General features: G+C 43.1%; 3 protein-coding genes across 4 annotated transcripts in view; 1 reads left to right on the forward strand and 2 right to left on the reverse strand.

The window, feature by feature from the left end:
- Positions 1-287: 287 nt before the first annotated feature.
- On the reverse strand, positions 288-3,949 carry fbxo4 (F-box protein 4). The gene is made up of 7 exons (XM_029638391.2): positions 3,621-3,949; positions 2,479-2,723; positions 1,893-2,116; positions 1,453-1,528; positions 1,150-1,322; positions 681-886; positions 288-572 (listed from the first exon to the last, which is right to left on the reverse strand). The coding sequence occupies exons 1-7, from the start codon at positions 3,777-3,779 to the stop codon at positions 489-491; spliced, it is 1,167 nt and encodes a 388-aa protein (XP_029494251.1). The 5' UTR covers positions 3,780-3,949; the 3' UTR covers positions 288-488.
- A 51-nt stretch (positions 3,950-4,000) lies between these two features.
- rimoc1 (rab7a interacting mon1-ccz1 complex subunit 1) lies at positions 4,001-8,582 on the reverse strand. The gene is made up of 6 exons (XM_029638393.2): positions 8,466-8,582; positions 7,220-7,329; positions 6,095-6,241; positions 5,429-5,560; positions 5,193-5,307; positions 4,001-5,011 (listed from the first exon to the last, which is right to left on the reverse strand). Exons 1-6 carry the CDS (start codon positions 8,557-8,559, stop codon positions 4,776-4,778), a joined length of 834 nt encoding a protein of 277 aa, XP_029494253.1. The 5' UTR covers positions 8,560-8,582; the 3' UTR covers positions 4,001-4,775.
- A 391-nt stretch (positions 8,583-8,973) lies between these two features.
- The window catches only part of oxct1a (3-oxoacid CoA transferase 1a), a 109,629-nt gene continuing 98,119 nt past the window's right edge, over positions 8,974-20,483 (forward strand). The window contains exons 1-3 of one of the 2 annotated variants that reach the window (XM_029638389.2): positions 8,974-9,172; positions 15,483-15,591; positions 16,202-16,292. In XM_029638389.2, coding sequence (XP_029494249.2) covers positions 9,068-9,172; positions 15,483-15,591; positions 16,202-16,292 — 305 coding nt within the window. In that variant the 5' untranslated portion in view covers positions 8,974-9,067. Of the gene's footprint in view, positions 9,173-12,822; positions 12,930-15,482; positions 15,592-16,201; positions 16,293-20,483 lie in introns of those variants that run through there. The other variant, XM_029638390.2, reaches the window with a different exon arrangement.

Here is a 20,483-nt window from a genome sequence, read left to right on the forward strand (position 1 = left end):
TGCCACTTTGTTTACTTTGTCTACATACTCATCTCATATGTATATACTGTACTCGATACCATCTACTGTATGCTGCTCTGTACCATCACTCATTCATATATCCTTATGTACATATTCCTTATCCCCTTACACTGTGTATAAGACAGTAGTTTTGGAATTGTTAGTTAGATTACTTGTTGGTTATCACTGCATTGTCGGAACTAGAAGCACAAGCATTTCGCTACACTCGCATTAACATCTGCTAACCATGTGTATGTGACATATAAAATTTGATTTGATTTGATAGCTACAGTTAAAACGTATGTTTTATTTGTGTACAACCCACTATTGGCAAAAAACAATACACTGTATTATTTACCCAATAATAACGTTTTTTATGTGATTCATTGAAACAAGGCACATCAGAGGGAAAACATTCCTTCAGAAGCATTTGTGCCGGTTCTTTAGTGTGTTGTTTCGGTCCTGAAGGTTTTTCCTTGGACAGGTAGTTACAGCCTGAGACCAGAACACCCCAGCAGCCAGGAGATCCCATCTAAGACACCAGACAGAGACTCTGCTACTGTGTCCTGAACCTGGAAAGAGACATGGCCAAATATAAAGGGTATTTCACAAAGACAAGACAGACACACTACAGAGACCAGACCAGACCAGACCAGACAGACAGAGAGAGACTGACTCACCATCCAGGGGTTGGGCAGCATGGGCAGGCAGAGTCTCTGAGCCATATCCACACAGGGGGTTCTGGTACTATTGGAGCTGGTGGTTCTGATCTGGTCTGGTTCCTCTCTGGACACACAGGACAGGACCAGGAGGGGTCTGGAGGATGAGCCTAAGGCAGGGTCCACCAACGCCTGGATCTGAGCCCACTCCACCTCCCCATCATCACCTAATAGGAGACAGACACATCATATGGTGACATTTTCACAGGGAAGTTGTAAAGATGTTGCCATAAACAGCTGCGTCATTTCTAAATACACGGCATGCCACATACAGTCATAGAAAATGAGATTGAAATACAGAAAATCGCGATTACATTGTGTCACGAATAAAGAGTAAGCATCTGCTAAATGACCAAAAAGCCTGCAAGGAGACAACAAGGCCCTAGGAATAGAAGCAAGTATGAGGAATGTAATGGAATCTTGCTATTACCTCTTCCTGGCTCTGCGTTGGCCACATAGATGAACCCATCCACCGCCTGACACACTTCCTGGACCTGAGGGGTGGGGCTAAAATGTGGGTGTCCTGATTGGTCCCTTCCCTCCTGGATGAAGAGTTTGTTGCTGACACTCTGCTGTTCCATGCGGGCTCTCTCCCTCTCTGCCCTGTACACACAACCACAACGGGTAATGGTAGACATACACACACGCATGCACATGAGCGCCATTGCAATACCTTGAATGGTAACTCTACATCCCTTATCAGTCATAGGAGGACAATAGTGATAACACTAACCTGTTGGTTGAGTAGAGAGTCAGAATGTTGAATTTGTGCTGGTTTTTGTACACGTAACTAATCCCAGATCCAATACCTGGAAAAAACAACATTGGTTTTGTTTAGTTGGTGAGCCCCCCCAAAAAACAAAGGCTTTAGGTGGGCCGCCCACCACAGCACAGAACTTGGCAACTGCTTCTGGTTGGTCAGTACTAGTGCCGGATGGTTTTACTACGGTTCACCATGTACTGTACCTAACTTACCTATTCAGCATTCAACTGTTGAGATTATTGTAAGAAAATACAATTCAGGTAACACCAATATGGTGGATGTTTATTGTAACTGTGGATTACAATAAACATGTTTATTGTAACTCTGATTTTGCTTTCGCCTGCAACAGAAAGTCTTGAGGAGGTTCACCCTGTAAAAGGATGGATCAGAGAGGACAGTGGGTAACCCACCATTGATCTGTCTCTGGGGTATCCCTGCTACAAGGAGCACATCTGGGGTGTGCATGAGCTTGGTCACCATGGAGACATCCAGCTGTTCCATGCCGGGGCCAAACATGGCGTAGCGCGGCTCAGTGGCGGTGGGCACCAGCGACTGGAGGAAGGAAGTCACAACGCTGTATGGCGGCCTCTGGGGAAACCATTGCTGTCTGCAGGCTGGGTAGCCCTTTAGATAACTAAGAAGAGACAGGCAATTATTACTTAGGTAGGCAGGGAGGGACAGTTCCATTGCTGAAGTGAGTGACTAATACATTTGGACGACTAATGACTCAAGCAAAATGTCTTGACAAGTCTGACTTATATGGCCTCCTGGAAAATCAATCTACCAACCAAATGCATTCACAATCTTTCCATAGCCTGGGTACTAAACTATATATGCATTCGACAAGGCTTCATTACTTACATGTTTGTCATTTAGCAGACACTCTTGTCCAGAGCATCAGTCAGTGCATTCAACTTATGTAAGATTACCAAATATCACAGTAAATCCTTGTCTTCCTCATGCATCCCAATACCTGAGTTTCAGACCAGTACCTACTCTGTCATGAAGTCATGACCTGGCTCCTCCATCTCCTTCTCCCCCACACACAGAGGGGTGTGTAAGGCCTCTAACCGGGGCATGGTCACATGGTTGATGGAGGGCCATTTAGGCATGTCCCTGACCAGAAAGTATCTCCATAGTAAGGGGTCTCTGACCATAGCCCTCCAGTAGCTACTAGTGGCCCCCAGACGACAGAGGTCCACAGGAGACAGCAGGGTCATGATCAGGAACTGTAGGTCCACCTGTAGTGAGAGAGATGGGGAGAGAAGGAGGAGAGTATTGAAAGTATTGAATCTGCTGGTTGATGATGGTGCATACGACTGTTTTGATGATACACATCAGGGTCATATTCACCAAACATTCATAGGCACCACCAAACGAAAGAAAATGGACTTGGACTACCTGAACTGGTCCAATAAGAAAGGCTCTGGCCAAACAGTATTTATCCTGCAGTAGTTTATGTGTCGGGTATAGCTGGAGTATTTATCCTGTCTTATCCGGTGTCCTGTGTGAATTTAAGTATGCTCTCTCTAATTCTTTCTTTCTCTCTCTCTCTCGGAGGACCTGCGCCCTAGGACCATGCCTCAGGACTACCTGGCACGATGACTCCTTGTTGTCCCCAGTCCACCTGGCCGTGCTGCTGCTCCAGTTTAAACTGTTCTGCCTGCGGCTATGGAACACTGACCTGTTCACTGTGATTATTATTATTTGACCATGCTGGTCATTTATGAACATTTTAACATCTTGGCCATGTTCTATTATAATCTCCACCCAGCACAGCCAGAAGAGGACTGGCCACCCCTCATAGCTTGGTTCCTCTCTAGGTTTCTTCCTAGGTTTTGGCCTTTCTTGGGAGTTTTTCCTAGCTACCGTGCTTCTACACCTGCATTGCTTGCTGTTTGGGGTTTTAGGCTGGGTGTCTGTACAGCACTGTGATATATAAATACATTTGATTAATAGGTTACCCACCCAATGCATAAGGATGACCAGTACATTTATCAAATGTCCGATAAATTAAAATATTCCACGTTACTTGCCCTATACTCACAGCATGTTATGGCATTTCTGATTTGATCCCAACAACAAAAAATCTAATCTTGTGGAGTAGCCAAATGGCGTTTATAAGGCCTGTATCTTACGGGTAAACAGTCCAAAAAGCCCGGCGGTGCATCTTCACTGGTGACTTCTGCTGCATGCGCCTGATCACTGACGTTTTTCCTTGCATTGAAGTACTTCTCTCGGAAATGTCTGAGACTTCGTATAACTACAGATTCGTCGCTCTGACTTTTCCCTGACATCTTGCTTTTGATTTGGTAAGAATGATAATGCGTCTACGCTGTCCTCTATGTGCTAAACATTTATAAAAGCTCAAATAGGGTGCTAAGTACTGCGAAAAGTGAAGTTGACAACGAAGCTGACGTTTCTTGTAGTTGGTAGTTCGCCCACTTCCTTGTTGTTGGCGTGAAAGAGGTGCATTGTGGTTATTGTAGTTATACAGTGCAATACGTTTTACAACTCATTTTGAAACCAACATACAGTATTTATTTTCAATGACATAAAATTAAATGAAAAACATTTTCCTTCAAAACGAACACCACAGAGATTCTCCATTTAAATGCATACTATCAAAATATCAAAGTTTCCATCACTGGGACATTACTCCGTGCCAAAGTGTGGGCAAAACAAATTGTGTTTTATAAGTGAGAAAAAGAAGTCGCATATTACAAAGCTGATATCTTAAACAAAACTGTACATACTCGAAAAGGTTCATGAATCCATCAGTCTCCAACTCTGTATTCCCCACCTTAACTTTAATATATATATTTATATAAATGCAATTAATTTTAAAAATAAAAACAAATAAATAAAAACAGTTGCTGTGCGATGTCTGATTACCAGGTGGATTATCATTAATCTTCAAACAATCTTTGTTTTATTTTTGTAACAATGTGTTATTTTCTTAATCTTTTAATATTATTATTCTACCACATTCTCAGAGCATAACACATGCCTGTCCAACAGTCCAGAATCTGGAAGATAAGTGCTTCTTTCAGGAGACACGGAGAATAAAATTGTTAACATCCCTCCATACCCTTGCCCCTTCATTCTTCCCCAACCTTGCCCACCCATTTCAGCCGGAGCCTTTCAGAACGGGAAAAAGTTCCTCATAGAAACGGATCTAAGGTCAGATTACCCCTCCCCCTCTCTTAATGCTTAGCATTACAATTTGGGGTTTGAGAATCTGAGCCAATATCAGTCCCTATGGGGAACTTGTCCACAGAGCCCTCCCCAGTTCACTGTAAGATACTAAGGATCTCCTTGGCATTCTCAGTGTTCCAGCCCTGGCCCTGAAGAGGGCCCTCACAGGCCAGCACGTATTTGTGCAGGATCTGTGTCCCAATGTCCCGGAAGTGGAGCCGGTCCTCTTTGCGTTCTGTGGAATCAACGCTGCAGTCCTCGTACTTCACTGCCCAGAAACACATCTCCCCGATGTACATCATCGTCAACAGGTGTGTGTCTGAGAAAATGCCTGTTGGAAAAACAAAATAAATCAGACAATTTCTCATCCCTTGAAAAAAAGAATAGTCAACAAAACAAGGATGTAATATAAATCAAGTAAAGAAAAAGGTTGTCTTGATAATGTCAAGTAAACAAATGTGCAACATTGGCACACTATTAAAAACAAGCCATAACAATCCAATGATGCATACCTTCAGCCAGGAAGTTGGCGGTAGCAGAGTCATGAAACACCACCCCGTCGTTGAGCTTCACAGAGTTCCTCACCTGCAGCATCCTCATCAGGTAGCGTACACCCTCCTGAAGACACTGAAAAAAGACAAACTGAGAATTAATAACAGGCACTCTGCTAGTGGTAGGAGCACTGAAATTCAAGTCATGCTTGCTATATCAAGTTAGAAGTTGGCCAAATGAGTGGAGGTGCCCCTACCTTGAGGAAAGTGGCCTTGTTCTTCTTGATCCACTGCTTGCGTTGGTGGAGGGTGTGGCAGTACATGTAGAGCAGTGCTCCACGTCTCCAGTAGAGGCATTCCAACACCTCTAGCCCCAAGACTGACTGCACCTGGAACAGGGAGAGCTGTCAGTTAACAAGTGTGTGTGTAATAATATTTGGACGATAAATACACAACGCAGAGACAGAGTACAAGAATAGAACTAATGATCAATGTAAAGTGTTTATTTCTGCAATAGGGAATTATTGATCAATGGTTCAGAGACATGTGAGGACATTGTCTTCTGAAATAGGATACTTGTTATTTGGCCATTGGCTAGTATTATTGCAAGGAATTCTAATTGGTCAACCACAGGCTAGGGATGGGTCTTATAACTACATGCTGTTCCTCTGTTCTGTTGCGAGATAATCACTGGAGAGAACCACTTACAGAGCATCACTGAGGACAGGGGAGAATGACCATCTACCGCCCTGTATGATTTGACCTCTTTGAATAAAACCATTTTCCTCCCCCACGATTTGCTTTGGAGTTTGTGTTATTGAAGAATAACAAATTGCTAACTAGTGAACAAAATACTCTATGTGCATATGAGGACCTTGGCACTTGCATTGCCCTTCATGATGGGCTGAATCTCTTGCACACACCTCTTGGGCCGGTGCCAGCCTCCCTGCCAACACCTCTGGCTCTGTGAGGTCCTGCAGCAGCTGTTGGATCTTAAATGGCGAGCAGTCCTCTGGGAACTCCTGGTCCACCAGCTTGTTCTCCTCATAGAACGTGATGTCCAGGATCACCTACACACACCGAACAATACACACTAGTCTCATTCTTCACTTTAACACAAATATGATTTGACAATTATAGTTGTGCAATTCATCCATTGAGGTCTGGTGTGCTTATTTTTGGTTAACATTTGACAGGTATCACATGCCACCTTCAACTCTAATGCAGGTGAACTGCAGACTTTTTGTAGAGCCTAGATTTGTCCACAAGCTGTTGGCCAATTCTTCCATCAATTAGGCGAAGGGTGCAAGAAAATCTCCATCTCCACCTGGCTCTTGTCACCAACATATGTTGGTTATGGTGGGTGGGGATGATGTGGTTAACTCAGACTGTGGGTTGGAAGTTGTCAATGTCTGTAGCAAATGTGTCAAGTCACAGCTTTTCACTGTACTTTGAAATTAACATTCAAATCTTTTGAACTCTTCTGATTTCCATATTTGTGGCCTAGCCCCACTACTTTTTTTTTTGAAGTCCATCATTCTGTCCTTTCATCTTTGAAAGTAGTCACTGATCTTCTATGGTCTGACAGGTGAAAGGATGAAAACATTGCATTCACTAACAGATCTGTGATTGAGTTGCTTCTAGGCAGCGAGGAAGAATACATTTAAAAATGTGTGAACATAGTGAGAGGACACTAGTCAGTTGAAACTTCCAGCATCAAGGACAGAGAAGTGTGTATGCGCTCTCACACCTTCAGGCTAATTTAAGCTCATGTCATTGGATGACAACAACTTAATACAATTGAGTACTATCATCCGATTTCAAACAGCAGGTGGAACATTCTGTGCAGACACAAAGAGACATTTGGGGGAATTTGCTAGTCTTGTGATCCAGCCTGAGCATGCCATATATCTCACCAAAACAAAATGGTAACCATTTCCTTTATCAGATATGTAGGGAATTGAATAATAACATTGGAATCTACACCTAGCCTAAAACATTTTGTCTAGAATCTATCTAGAACAATTATATTTAATGAACTGCAATACCTGAGTGTAATCCTGAAGCAGTTTAGGCAGACTGCTACTCTCTCCCCCTTGTCTGTAAAAGCTTTTCAACTTGTCTAGTATCGCAGAAGCATTCTGTAAATAGTCATCATCTAGGAGAAAATAAAGTATGTTAAGGACATATTACAGGCCTATATGTAAACAGTGCCTCTCATGTTTACAGAGTTCAATGTATCAATTAGTGTTAGTCATCATAAAGAACGATCATATCTATGACTTTACTAAGTCGTTTCACAGAGAGTGGCATAGAATGTAAGGAAATTCCCCCTTGAGTTAGTCTGTAAAAAACCGTGTGTACAACGGTGGACATAGTCTACACTGTCATAGCCTAGAGACTAACTATTACTCGTATCACATATTAAACATTAGTTTAGCGACACCCATTTTATTTCACCAGAATCAGTAGTAGTGTATGCAGTGCCTAATGTCAAAATCAGAGATGGTAGTAATTTAAATTGGATAATTGGCCGTGAACACGAACTACACAACGTGGAATACGTGAACCGTGTTAGGCTAGTTAATCCATGCAGCATAGCAGTATTTAAGAATAGACTAGTTATAAAACAGCTTGAACCACTAACGTTGGGTAGGGCACGGGGTGGTGTGCACGGTTTCTGCGGCCAAATAGTTAACGGTTTCTCTCCTGATTCAGCGGATCTGAACAGGATAACATCGCTGTTTGTGGCAAGTCGATGGGTTGTTGAAGTTGTTAGTTAAACTAACGTTACAAAGGGCATTGTGCAATCTAGCTACAATACTAGTATAGGCATTGAATGTCGAAAAGTACATAAATGGACCATAGCTCGACAGTATCTTTGTCGACATTAAGTTAACGCTGTTAGCTATACGATACCTAACTAAACGTTACCTAGTACAGAATTAGCTACCAAGCTTGCTCGCTAAAGCTAACTTAACTAGCTAAATCACGTTAGCTACGTACCCCAGCAAACCCACCAAGCTAGCTAGTTATCTAGCAAACGTATGCTTTGTCATAACTGTGGTTTAGGGTTGTTGCAATACCAAGGTGACCAACGAAGTAACGCGGTCTTTTTACGCCAGCTACGTTCGATTAGTATAGTAGCTAGCTACGACATTGGACAAGTGTACATGGTATTAATTAGGTAGCACTAGCGAATTTAGCTAGCTAGCGGAAAATAGCTTTCAACTGAACGAGGTGCATCAACGCGACATTACCTTTCTTGATCACTGTAACTTTGCGTACACATACCTTGTTTCTCAGTTCTGAGACTGGCGCACTTATTGTCCAACTCAAAAATCCTTCTCTCCAGCTCAAACCCCTGTCGTCTGCAGTCGTCCGCCATGACTAAATACACTGTCACGTGACGCTATGATTATTCACGTGATGAAAGGTCTTTATTTGATTTTTCTGCGGCACTTTGATCCACGACATGTTTGCTCCAAATATATCCATGGATTTGTCCACTCTGTTAATTGCATATAATTATGTTCTTGGCGATAGCATTTATATAGTGCAGTCAATGCTGGTTTAGGGAACCCACAGTGACGGCTTGTTCCAGCCAAGAACATGTATAACAAAATGAATAGTTATTTTTAAATCGGTTGATAGCATATGGGCTAGGCTAGAACAAAAGCCCACAGCACTTAGACCCATGAGTGGCTAGCAGCGAAACGGTTAAATTGTAATGAGCTTCGCCGAGCCTCTGTCTCTCCTCCGCTAGCCCCGCCCCGTACACCCTTCTAGTTTCAGTGTCATTTAACCAGCTGGGATCACACACACACAACACAACACAAACGCCCGGTAGCCCACGTTGCTCATCATTTTGAAGACTGGTGGTTAGCTCCAAAAACATGGCGGCCCTCAAAGTATTGTCAAGAGCGGATAATTTATTATTGAAAAATATATATGCTACCTGCAGACCCAATTTGAACTCCATCACCCATTCCATGTTCAAGGTCAGTATCAAAATGCGTCAATGAAATAACGTTAGACTAAATACGAATAGACCACTATATAGCTAGCTAACTAGCTACAGCGATTGGGAGACTGCCTTTAGTGCTTGGGACACATAGGGCACCTTCAATTTTAACCCCTAAATTTGAAATCCAAATTCATTATTTTCATTTACAATATAGGCTTGCCCCATACAATATTGGATGAAGTTGCTAATGTCAGGCTACAAGTAATGATGATACCTTTTATAAATGCGGGTGATTTTTGATGCTTCCATTTCATGCTATTCATCATAGGTATTTCCTAGCTACAGATTGTACACCAGACAATGTGATGTAACCAAATATGTTTTTATCCATAACTGGATGTTACAGGTTTGCCTATGCAAAACGTCTCCTTATTTTTCTTCTAAGCTGGTATTGGCAATTCTTTCTTTGTTCTCGATTCGGTCAAACATCTACACTACATGACCAAAAGTATGTGGACACATGTTCGTAGAACAAGAGCAACTGTAGAAATAAGCGGGGTTTATGACTTTGTGCCTGTGATAACTAGTGACAACCAGGCACAACTCCGATATAAAGTGTTTTTCCTCAAAGTTGCCGGGATGTCACATGTCCTACTTATATCAGTACACTTGTAACAACCTAATCATTACGAAACTTCCATTCAATCAAATAAGCCACATTAGACAAATAAGCCATTACATTTTTTGTTAATAACCAAATTCGACACTCATTGACCATACAAAAACTCCTTACTTGGTGAGCGAAAAAAAAAGAAAAGAAATTAGACAGATTTTTGGCCCAATTGTCCCTCTCGCCTCATCCTTTCGGGAGAAGATTTGAAATAGACAAGATGGTGGCATACACATTGGATTACTTCATGAAGCAAATAATGGATTTCTTTTTATAACCGCATTTTCTAAATTCAAACTTACCACCTGCAACTGGACACTGCGTTTTCTGGAGTGATAATCACGCTTCACCATCTGGCAGTCTGACAGACAAATCTGGGTTTGGCGAATGCCAGGAGAACGCTACCTTTCGCTATGCATAGTGCCAACTGTAATTTTTGGTGGATGAGGAATAACGGTCTGGGGCTGTTTTTCATGGTTTGGGCTAGTCCCCTTAGTTCCAGGGAAATCTTAATGCTACAACATACAATGTCATTCTAGACGATTCTGTGTTTCCAACTTTGTGGCAACAGTGCACAAAGCGAGGTCAATACAGAAACGGTTTGTCAAGATCGGCGTGCAAGACCTTGACTCGCCTGCACATGGGCCCTGGCCTCAACCTCATTGAACACCTTTGGGATGAATTGGAACGCCACTACAAGCCAGGCCTGATCTCCCAACATCAGTGCACGACCTCACTAATGCTCTTGTTGCTGAATGGAAACAAGTCCTCGCAGCAATGTTTCAACATTTAGTGGAAGGCCTTCCCAAAAGAGTGGAGGCTGTTATAGCAGCAAAGGGGTGACCAACTCCATATGAATGCCCATGATTTTGATGTTATTTCGGAGGGGTTTCACACACCAAGCAAGGAGTTTTTGTATGGAGGTCAATGAGTGTCGAATTTGGTTAACAAAAATTAGGTTGTTACAAGTGTACTGATATAAGTAGGACACGTGAAATCCCAGCAACTTTGAGGAAAAACACTTTATATCGGAGTTGTGCATGGTCGTCACTAGTTAGCACAGGCACAAAGTCACAAACCCTGCTTATTTCTACAGTTGCTTATCTTAAAATGTGATTTTGAACCTAACCTTGACCACACTGCTAACCTTATGAATAACCTACCATAAAAGCAACATTTTTACGATACAGACAATTTTTACTCTGTGATTGTGGTAACTAGTAGAAATCGTTGTGCCAGTTGTCCCACTTGATCTTGCCTCCTTCCGATTGCCTTCTATTTTTGAAAACTGTGCTTTCGAGCGGATCACTTTTGTTAAGTTGGTGACCATCGTTAGTCACTGTCTTTCAAAGTGTGTTGCATTATGGGGATAAAAATGGTCAGACTACATTGCACGAACTTGACAAAAATCATGTGATCAAAGGTCAAAGTTTTGACTGCAGTTGACTACAAGTTTCTGTATTTGATCTTCACCTACTTCATCCAGCAGCTATCGCCTGTATTGTGGGAGGCTCTATTGTCAACTAATCATTAAGTTGTTTTTGTTTGGCACGTGAATGTGGCCAAAGACGAGACATCAAAATTATGAAATAACACATATGGAATCATGTAGTATTTTAAATTCTTCAAAGTAGCCACCCTATGCCTTGATGACAGCTTTGCACACTCTTGGCATTCTCACAACCAGCTTCACCTGGAATGCTTTTCCAACAGTCTTGAAGGAGTTCCCACATATGCTGAGCGTTGTTGGCTGCTTTTCCGTCACTCTGCGGTCCAAACCATCTCAATTGGTTTGAGGTCGGGTGATGGTGGAGGCCAGGTCATCTGGTGCAGCACTCCATGTTAATTTCTCTAACAACATCGTTTTTGGAGAATTTGGCAATACATCCAACTGGCCTCACAACCAAGGACCATGTGTAACCACCCCAGCCCAGGACCTCCACATTCAGCTTCTTCACCTGCGGGATCGTTTGAGACCAGCCACCCGGACAGCTGATGAAACTGGGTTTGCACAACCAAAGAATTTCTGCACCAACTGTCAGAAACCATCTCAAGGAATCTCATCTGCGTGCTCATCGTCCTCACCAGGGTCTTGACCTGACTGCAGTTCGGCATCGTGACCGACTTCAGTGGGAAAATGCTCACCTTCGGATGCCACTGGCATGCTAAAGAAGTGTGCTCTTCACGGATGAATCCTGGTTTCAACTGAGATTCTTTGAAGAATCTCAAATCCAAAATATATTTTGTTTTGTTTTTGGGTTACTACATGATTCCATATGTTATGTCATACTTTTGATGTCTTCAGTATTATTCTACAATGTAGAAAATAGTATGAATAAACAAAAACCCTTGAATGGTACTGTATATATATTTTTTGTAACATAGCATTTTCTAAATTAAAATGCACCACCTGCAACTGGACACATACATGTTTCCCAGCATGTTAGCTGGCTACTGTTGTAGCTACTATAACGAGTCTGTCACCCTTACACACTCACATGACCTTGGTTGAGAAAGGACTTAGGATTCCAATTCAATGTGACCAATTGTTTGTTTTGCCAGTGCCACTGTGTTCATTGTGTACAGTAGCTAGTTCCTATTGAAGACACTCCCCCAGCTAGACTGTATAAAGAATTGACCTCTACCGATGTAGTATAACTCAGAAGCCCAAGAATGTTTCCATTGCGTTGCAACCCAGTGCCCCCGGACCCTTTGCAAGCCATGTGCACTAAAAGGACAGCCAAAATTAGAGGCACGTAAAACTGTAGTGCAGAACAGTCTGTAAACTGAGGTGTAGTCTACCGGTAGTAGAATAGAAAATAAAGCAATGCCTACAGTTCTCCAATAAGGATATTGTTAATCTTGTCTATGTTTGCATTTCTGTTATAGAATAAGGGAATTTTTGAGTGTGTACAGCACATTACATAGCAAAGTAAGACTCAACGATGCACTTCACATCAACGGAGTTGTGTGGAGACATGAGTGGGCGGAGTGTACCTCCGGCTACATCGAGTCGCTGTCAGACGATACGAGTATTGTGTTTGATTAAGGTTTTATTAAAAAGTATGGATTTCAGCAAACAGAAAGGCACACAACAACCGAGGACAAACATAAGAACAAGGTAAGGGTTTAAGAAAGTATGTTTTTGAAGTATCGACTGCATAGCGACTCGAAGGAGTCGGGAGGTTCATTTCAAAAACTCTAGTCTGCTCTCAACTCTGTGGAGGAGTTGAGGTGCTTTGCTATACACTACAATGATTAGGGAATTACAGTCATTGACACAATGCCATTCATGTTCTATGCATTTTATTGTGCATCCCATTACCAATAGAAGTTAGCCTCTCAGTAATCCTATAACGTGTTGTATTGTTTGTGTTTTGACCTCCTTTAGTCACATGTAATGCAGTCGCTGCTGTGTGTTATTTGTGCCACAGTACAGTGTGTGTAGACTGACCCTAAGATAAGGTGTTGTAGGTTATAACAGTAAATAAAGCTAATGGTCGTTTATCTTCCTGAAAGGTTCCATCTAGGTCAGCCTGGGTATATACCCTTAAAGGCCCAATGCCACTGTTTTTGTTTTACCATGATAACAAATAGTTTCTCGGTAACAATCAAGTACCTTAATGTGATTGTTTTCAATTTTAAAGGTTCGGAAAAAAAAAAAAATAGCAATTTCTCAAGCAGTAATTTTATTACGACTGGGAGTGGTCTGATAGGGGTTGGAAAAACAAAATCTAGCTGTTATTGACAGGGAGGCTTGGAACTATATTTCTTGTTGGTCTATCAACTAATTTACCTCCTGGTGTATGCAATTTCACAGTATTATTCCATAGTGTGGACCTATAAACCACAGAACAGTCACGTTTTTGACTTCACTGGGCCTTTTAACACAAGATGCTGGTCCAGGGTTTACAGTCAAACCTATTTTGGAAAGTTTTTTTTCCTTCTGGGATCATATTCCTTCCACTTGATTGGCCATAATATCTCATTCATTTTTACATGAGCTGAGGGCCAAGTCGAGCCATGTATGTCAAATGACAGAAATCCATCATACTCCTGCCCGATAGTTCAATGGATCATAGTAGCGTGGAAGGTGGGATAATGGATGTCAACTTAAGCTGGTTATTACGGACCACTAAATTAATTACATTCAGGGGGTGATTGCAGACACTTGAATAATATTTTATTTTGTACTTCAGGGACTTGAGGTTAATGTCAGAGCTAAGAAAAATAACTTCTGTATTGTCAGAGACCGTCTCGGATCCACCAGGCTTCCGATTTCCTCCAGTGAGCCTTCCATCTACAGTAGTCCGTTACGGTGGATATAATTAGTTACAGTGGAGGAGTTAATGGATGAGCGAGTGGTGGGATAATGGCTGAAAATAAAAAGCTTGATGAGGTTAAACGGCTTCCGTCTGCTCTCCACGTCTCAGCGGTAGAAATTTGCTTCATTGCAGAGTTCCCAAGATCCCACCAGTTCAAGCTTGTTGTTTCCTTGCCACACGTCCACTTTGTTTGTTGTGCCGTTGCCTTTCTTGTTTCTCTTTCCTGTGCTGTAGTTGAATACATTCTTTACTATAGGCCTGGGTTTTTATCTCACTGCGGTCAATGTGAAGTGCTGATTTTATAGGGCTGATTGCCTTGTTTAGGGGGGTCAAACTCATTTTGCACCAGGGGCAGCATTCGGTCTTCTTCAACGAGGTACGAATGCGGCCCCCGGTGCAATTGGTTACCTCCCTGTCAAAATTGTCCCCAAAAATCCATCGTTCTTGGAATTTTTGATGCTCGCTGACTTTCTAGCTTTCATTTCAGTGATTATTAGTGAGCTGGACACAGTCAAGAAACTATATGAATGTAGGTCCATTTATAATTACTACGCTGGTTGATTTGGTTTTAGTAATTTTCAAGTATATTGAGTTCGTTCCCCACCTCCTGTGAGGCTAAAGTTCTCAGCTGTTTTGTAGCTGGTCTTGTAGCTACCACGTTGTAGCAGCGCGAACCATCCACATGCGCTTGATACTCTGTGTGAGAGCAAAGTCTTGCATCGTGCTCATCTCAATGGCTTCCTTAGAGCGGATCACTTTTGTGAAGTCGGTGACTATCGTTGGCCTTTCAAAGTGTGTTGCGTTCAGCGGATAAAAATGGTCAGACTTGCGCCACCATGCCAACTTCGTGAACTTGATGTGATCAAAGGTCATGAAGTTTTGACTGCAGTCAACTGCAAGTTTCAGCAGTTGCTCTTCACCAACTTGCTCCTGGAGCCATCGCCTGCATTGTGGGAGGCTCTATTGGCAACCAATCATTTGTTGTTTTTTTGGCCCTGCTGTCACAGATGCACCTCCCCCGCCTTCACTCCTCTACTTTTTTTAAACATTCGGTTGCTTTAGTCTTACCACTCAAATGCGTCCAATAGCTGCTCATAGCAACGTCATTTAGCTGAGTCTACCTTTTTACATTTGAAAGTCAATCTCAATGTGACCACCAGATTCAGTAGCTTGAAAACCTCATTAGGTTTTTTGCCCTCTATGTATTATTATTTCTTGTTAGTTTAAGAGTAATTCAAGTGGTTTCAGTATAGTTTGTTGTTTTATCTCAGTTTACTAACTTTTTTTTCTTCTATGACTTAGTTTTTGTTTACTATAGTAAACTTGGACATTTCCTCTGTGTTCCCCAGATGTGTGGCTGCTCCTATTCCACCTCCAGCCAGAGAAACTCCCAGTTCTACACAGACCCCATAGACGCTGTGAAGGACATCCCCAGTGGAGCCACTATCCTAGTGGGAGGTAATATCAGGAGACCATCAGGACTTCACTGTGGGGTTTGAAAGGGCTTTTTCCTGTGATGCATTACAAATGCAGCTGTCACTGTAGACTGTTTACCCCTTAACACTTCATAGATTTGAAAGAATTTGATAGGAGTGTAAGCAAAAAACACTCCACCAAGCCTATCAGAGGGCAAGGTGGGGCTATTATAATATTCTTAATACCCTTCTCTTACAGGTGTCACTGTAGACTGTTTACCCCTTAACACTTCATAGTGTTACCTGTAAGAGAAGGGTATTAAGAATATTATAATAGCCCCACCTTGCCCTCTGATAGGCTTGGTGGAGTGTTTTTTGCTTACACTCCTATCAAATTCTTTCAAATCTATGAAGTGTTAAGGGGTAAACAGTCTACAGTGACAGCTGTAAGAGAAGGGTATAGATAAACTTGGATATGGGCAAATGTGTTATATGAACCAGTTCATGGCATGCTGCTTATCTTTTTCAGCAGGGGAAATTCTCACTCACACATTGCCTTGTGTCCACTTCATAGTAATGGGCCATGCTCTCCTTTTTAATAGAAATGACTGTAAACATTGATTGATTGATTGATTCTCTTTGTCTCTCACTAGGTTTTGGTTTGTGTGGCATCCCAGAGAACCTTATCAACAGTTTATTAAAGACTGGTGTAAAGAGCCTCACAGCCGTCAGCAACAATGCTGGGTAAGTAGTGAGTGAGTGAGTGGGGGTGGGTGTCTTCATGTGTGTTTGCTCACATGTGCAGGTTCCTGCATGCAACCCAAAACCGTGGGTGCATTCCATTGTGGTGGCCATGCTTTTGAAAGTTGTCACGACATCCTCAACACACTCAAATCCCACTCTCTTTGTTTCAATAATAAATGGCCAAGTTGAGAAAGGACAGGATCAATTCGTTTTTGTACATTTCTGCCATGGCTGGATTGATTTTCACATCACATCATTTGTTTGTTTACATTTTAGTTTAAGTGTGGTGAAATTCTCCTCTCATTTCAGTATTGTTTATTCAGTTGAAGTCGGAGGTTTACATACACCTTAGCCAAATACATTTAAACCAAGTTTTTCACAATTTCTGACATTTAATCCTCATAAATTCCCTGTCTTTGGTCACTTCATTTTAAGAATGTGAAATGCCAGAATAATAGTAGAGAGTGATTTATTTCATCTTTTATTTATTTCATCACATTCCCAGTGGGTCAGTTTACATACAGTCGATTAGTATTTGGTAGCATTGCCTTTACATTGTTTAACTTGGGTCAAACGTTTCGGGTAGCCTCCACAAGCTTCCCACAATAAGTTGGGTGACTTTTGGCCCATTCCTCCTGACAGAGCTGGTGTAACTGAGTCAGGTTTGTAGGCCTCCTTGTTCGCACACGCTTTTTCAGTTCTGCCCACACATTTTCTATAGGATTGAGTATCAGGGCTTTGTGATGGCCACTCCAATACCTTCACTTTGTTGTCCTTTTGCCACAGTTTGCCACAACTTTGGAAGTATGCTTGGGGTCATTGTCCATTTGGAAGACCCATTTGTGAACAAGCTTTAACTTCCTGACCGATGTCTTGAGATGTTGCTTCAATATATCCACATTTACATTCTTCACGGGGCCATCTATTTTGTGAAGTACACCAGTCCCTCCTGCAGCAAAGCACCCCCACAACATGATGCTGACATCCCCATGCTTCACGGTTGGGATGGTGTTCTTCGGCTTGCAAGCCTCCCCCTTTGTCCTCCAAATGTAACAATGGTCATTATTTTACATTTACATTTAAGTCATTTAGCAGACGCTCTTATCCAGAGCGACTTACAAATTGGTGCGTTCACCTTAAGACATCCAGCCACTTTACAATAGTGCATCTAAATCTTTTAAGGGGGGGGGGGGGTGAGAAGGATTACTTTATCCTATCCTAGGTATTCCTGAAAGAGGTGGGGTTTCAGGTGTCTCCGGAAGGTGGTGATTGACTCCGCTGTCCTGGCGTCGTGAGGGAGTTTGTTCCACCATTGGGGGCCAGAGCAGCGAACAGTTTTGAATGGGCTGCGCGGGAACTGTACTTCCTCAGTGGTAGGGAGGCGAGCAGGCCAGAGGTGGATGAACGCAGTGCCCTTGTTTGGGTGTAGGGCCTGATCAGAGCCTGGAGGTACTGAGGTGCCGTTCCCCTCACAGCTCCGTAGGCAAGCACCATGGTCTTGTAGCGGATGCGAGCTTCAACTGGAAGCCAGTGGAGAGAGCGGAGGAGCGGGGTGACGTGAGAGAACTTGGGAAGGTTGAACACCAGACGGGCTGCGGCGTTCTGGATGAGTTGTAGGGGTTTAATGGCACAGGCAGGGAGCCCAGCCAACAGCGAGTTGCAGTAATCCAGACGGGAGATGACAAGTGCCTGGATTAGGACCTGCGCTGCTTCCTGTGTGAGGCAGGGTCGTACTCTGCGGATGTTGTAGAGCATGAACCTACAAGAACGGGCCACCGCCTTGATGTTAGTTGAGAACGACAGGGTGTTGTCCAGGATCACGCCAAGGTTCTTAGCGCTCTGGGAGGAGGACACAATGGAGTTGTCAACCGTGATGGCGAGATCATGGAACGGGCAGTCCTTCCCCGGGAGGAAGAGCAGCTCCGTCTTGCCGAGGTTCAGCTTGAGGTGGTGATCCGTCATCCACACTGATATGTCTGCCAGACATGCAGAGATGCGATTCGCCACCTGGTCATCAGAAGGGGGAAAGGAGAAGATTAATTGTGTTTCGTCTGCATAGCAATGATAGGAGAGACCATGTGAGGTTATGACAGAGCCAAGTGACTTGGTGTATAGCGAGAATAGGAGAGGGCCTAGAACAGAGCCCTGGGGGACGCCAGTGGTGAGAGCGCGTGGTGAGGAGACAGATTCTCGCCACGCCACCTGGTAGGAGCGACCTGTCAGGTAGGACGCAATCCAAGCGTGGGCCGCGCCGGAGATGCCCAACTCGGAGAGGGTGGAGAGGAGGATCTGATGGTTCACAGTATCGAAGGCAGCCGATAGGTCTAGAAGGATGAGAGCAGAGGAGAGAGAGTTAGCTTTAGGTCATTCTGAGAGAGATAGCGGGAGAGCTGGCCAAGGACGGCACATTCGAGAGTTTTGGAGAGAAAAGAAAGAAGGGATACTGGTCTGTAGTTGTTGACATCGGAGGGATCGAGTGTAGGTTTTTTCAGAAGGGGTGCAACTCTCGCTCTCTTGAAGACAGAAGGGACGTAGCCAGCGGTCAGGGATGAGTTGATGAGCGAGGTGAGGTAAGGGAGAAGGTCTCCGGAAATGGTCTGGAGAAGAGAGGAGGGAATAGGGTCAAGCGGGCAGGTTGTTGGGCGGCCGGCCGTCACAAGACGCAAGATTTCATCTGGAGAGAGAGGGGAGAAAGAGGTCAGAGCACAGGGTAGGGCAGTGTGAGCAGAACCAGCGGTGTCGTTTGACTTAGCAAACGAGGATCGGATGTCGTCGACCTTCTTTTCAAAATGGTTGACGAAGTCATCTGCAGAGAGGGAGGAGGGGGGGAGGGGGAGGAGGATTCAGGAGGGAGGAGAAGGTGGCAAAGAGCTTCCTAGGGTTAGAGGCAGATGCTTGGACTTTAGAGTGGTAGAAAGTGGCTTTAGCAGCAGAGACAGAAGAGGAAAATGTAGAGAGGAGGGAGTGAAAGGATGCCAGGTCCGCAGGGAGGCAAGTTTTCCTCCATTTCCGCTCGGCTGCCCGGAGCCCTGTTTATGGCCAAACATTTCTATTTTTGTTTCATCAGACCAGAGGACATTTCTCCAAAAGGTACTATCTTCGTCCCCATGTGCAGTTGCAAACCATAGGCTGGCTTTTTTATGGCGATTTTGGAACAGTGGCTTCTTCCTTGCTGAGCAGCCTTTCAGGTTATGTTGATATAGGACTTGTTTTACTGTGGATATAGATACTTTTGTACCCGTTTCCTCCAGCATGTTAACAAGGTCCTTTGCTGTTGTTCTGGGATTGATTTGCACTTTTCGCACCAAAGTACGTTCATCTCTAGGAGACAGAACGCGTCTCTTTCCTGAGCGGTATAATGGCTACGTGGTCCCATGGTGTTTACACTTGCACACTATTGTTTGTACAGATGAACGTGGTACCTTCAGGCATTTGGAAATTGTGCCCAATGATGAACCAGACTTGTGGAGGTCTAAAAAAATGTTTTCTGAGGTCTTGGCTCATTTCTTTGGATTTTCCCATGATGTCAAGCAAAAAGGCACTGAGTTTGAAGGTAGGGCTTGAAATACATCCACAGCTAGACCTCCAATTGACTCAAATGATGTCAATTAGCCTATCAGAAGCTTCTAAAAACATGACATAATTTTCTGGAATTTTCCAAGATGTTTAAAGACACAGTCAACTTAGTGTATGTAAACTTCTGACCCACTGGAATTGTGATACAGTGAGTTATAAGTGAAATAATCTCTGTCTGTTAACAATTGTTGGAAAAATTACTTGTGTCATGCACAAAGTAGATGTCCTAACCAACTTGACAAAACTATAGTTTAACAAAAAATGTTTTGGAGTGGTTGTAAAACAAGTTTTAATGACTCCAACCTAAGTGTATGTAAACTTCCTGACTTCAACTGTATATTCTTGCACCAAATTACTTTTCACCTGTGTCTGACTAGTAGAATTGATTTTTCATTCACTTGAATTATCTCAACCTTGATTTGTTACTGCTGTTCGGAAATGTTTGTTTCCACTTATGCAGTGCTAGTTGAGAACCCAACTTCAGGAGAATGTGTGCATTCTCCTCTTTGCTGCGATCATGACCAGTGTTTTATAATGCCATTTAGAATATGTTTATAATGACTGAACTCCAACAGAGACCCTGTCAGGTCCAAACATTTTAAACAAGAGTTTCTC

Source organism: Oncorhynchus nerka, linkage group LG27, assembly GCF_034236695.1.
Source record: "Oncorhynchus nerka isolate Pitt River linkage group LG27, Oner_Uvic_2.0, whole genome shotgun sequence".
Classification (NCBI taxonomy): Eukaryota; Metazoa; Chordata; class Actinopteri; order Salmoniformes; family Salmonidae; genus Oncorhynchus; species Oncorhynchus nerka.

Excerpts from the sequence above, each read along its gene's own strand:
- rimoc1 (XM_029638393.2), bottom strand. The coding sequence starts at position 8,559 with ATGGCGGACGACTGCAGACGACAGGGGTTTGAGCTGGAGAGAAGGATT. Across the intron at positions 7,330-8,465 it reads TCTCAGAACTGAGAAACAAG|ATGATGACTATTTACAGAAT; the intron begins GTATGTGTACGC and ends ATTTTCTCCTAG. Across the intron at positions 5,012-5,192 it reads CGCCAACTTCCTGGCTGAAG|GCATTTTCTCAGACACACAC; the intron begins GTATGCATCATT and ends TTTTTCCAACAG.
- fbxo4 (XM_029638391.2), bottom strand. The coding sequence starts at position 3,779 with ATGTCAGGGAAAAGTCAGAGCGACGAATCTGTAGTTATACGAAGTCTC. Across the intron at positions 1,529-1,892 it reads ACCCCAGAGACAGATCAATG|GTATTGGATCTGGGATTAGT; the intron begins GTGGGTTACCCA and ends TGTTTTTTCCAG. Across the intron at positions 887-1,149 it reads CAACGCAGAGCCAGGAAGAG|GTGATGATGGGGAGGTGGAG; the intron begins GTAATAGCAAGA and ends GTCTCCTATTAG.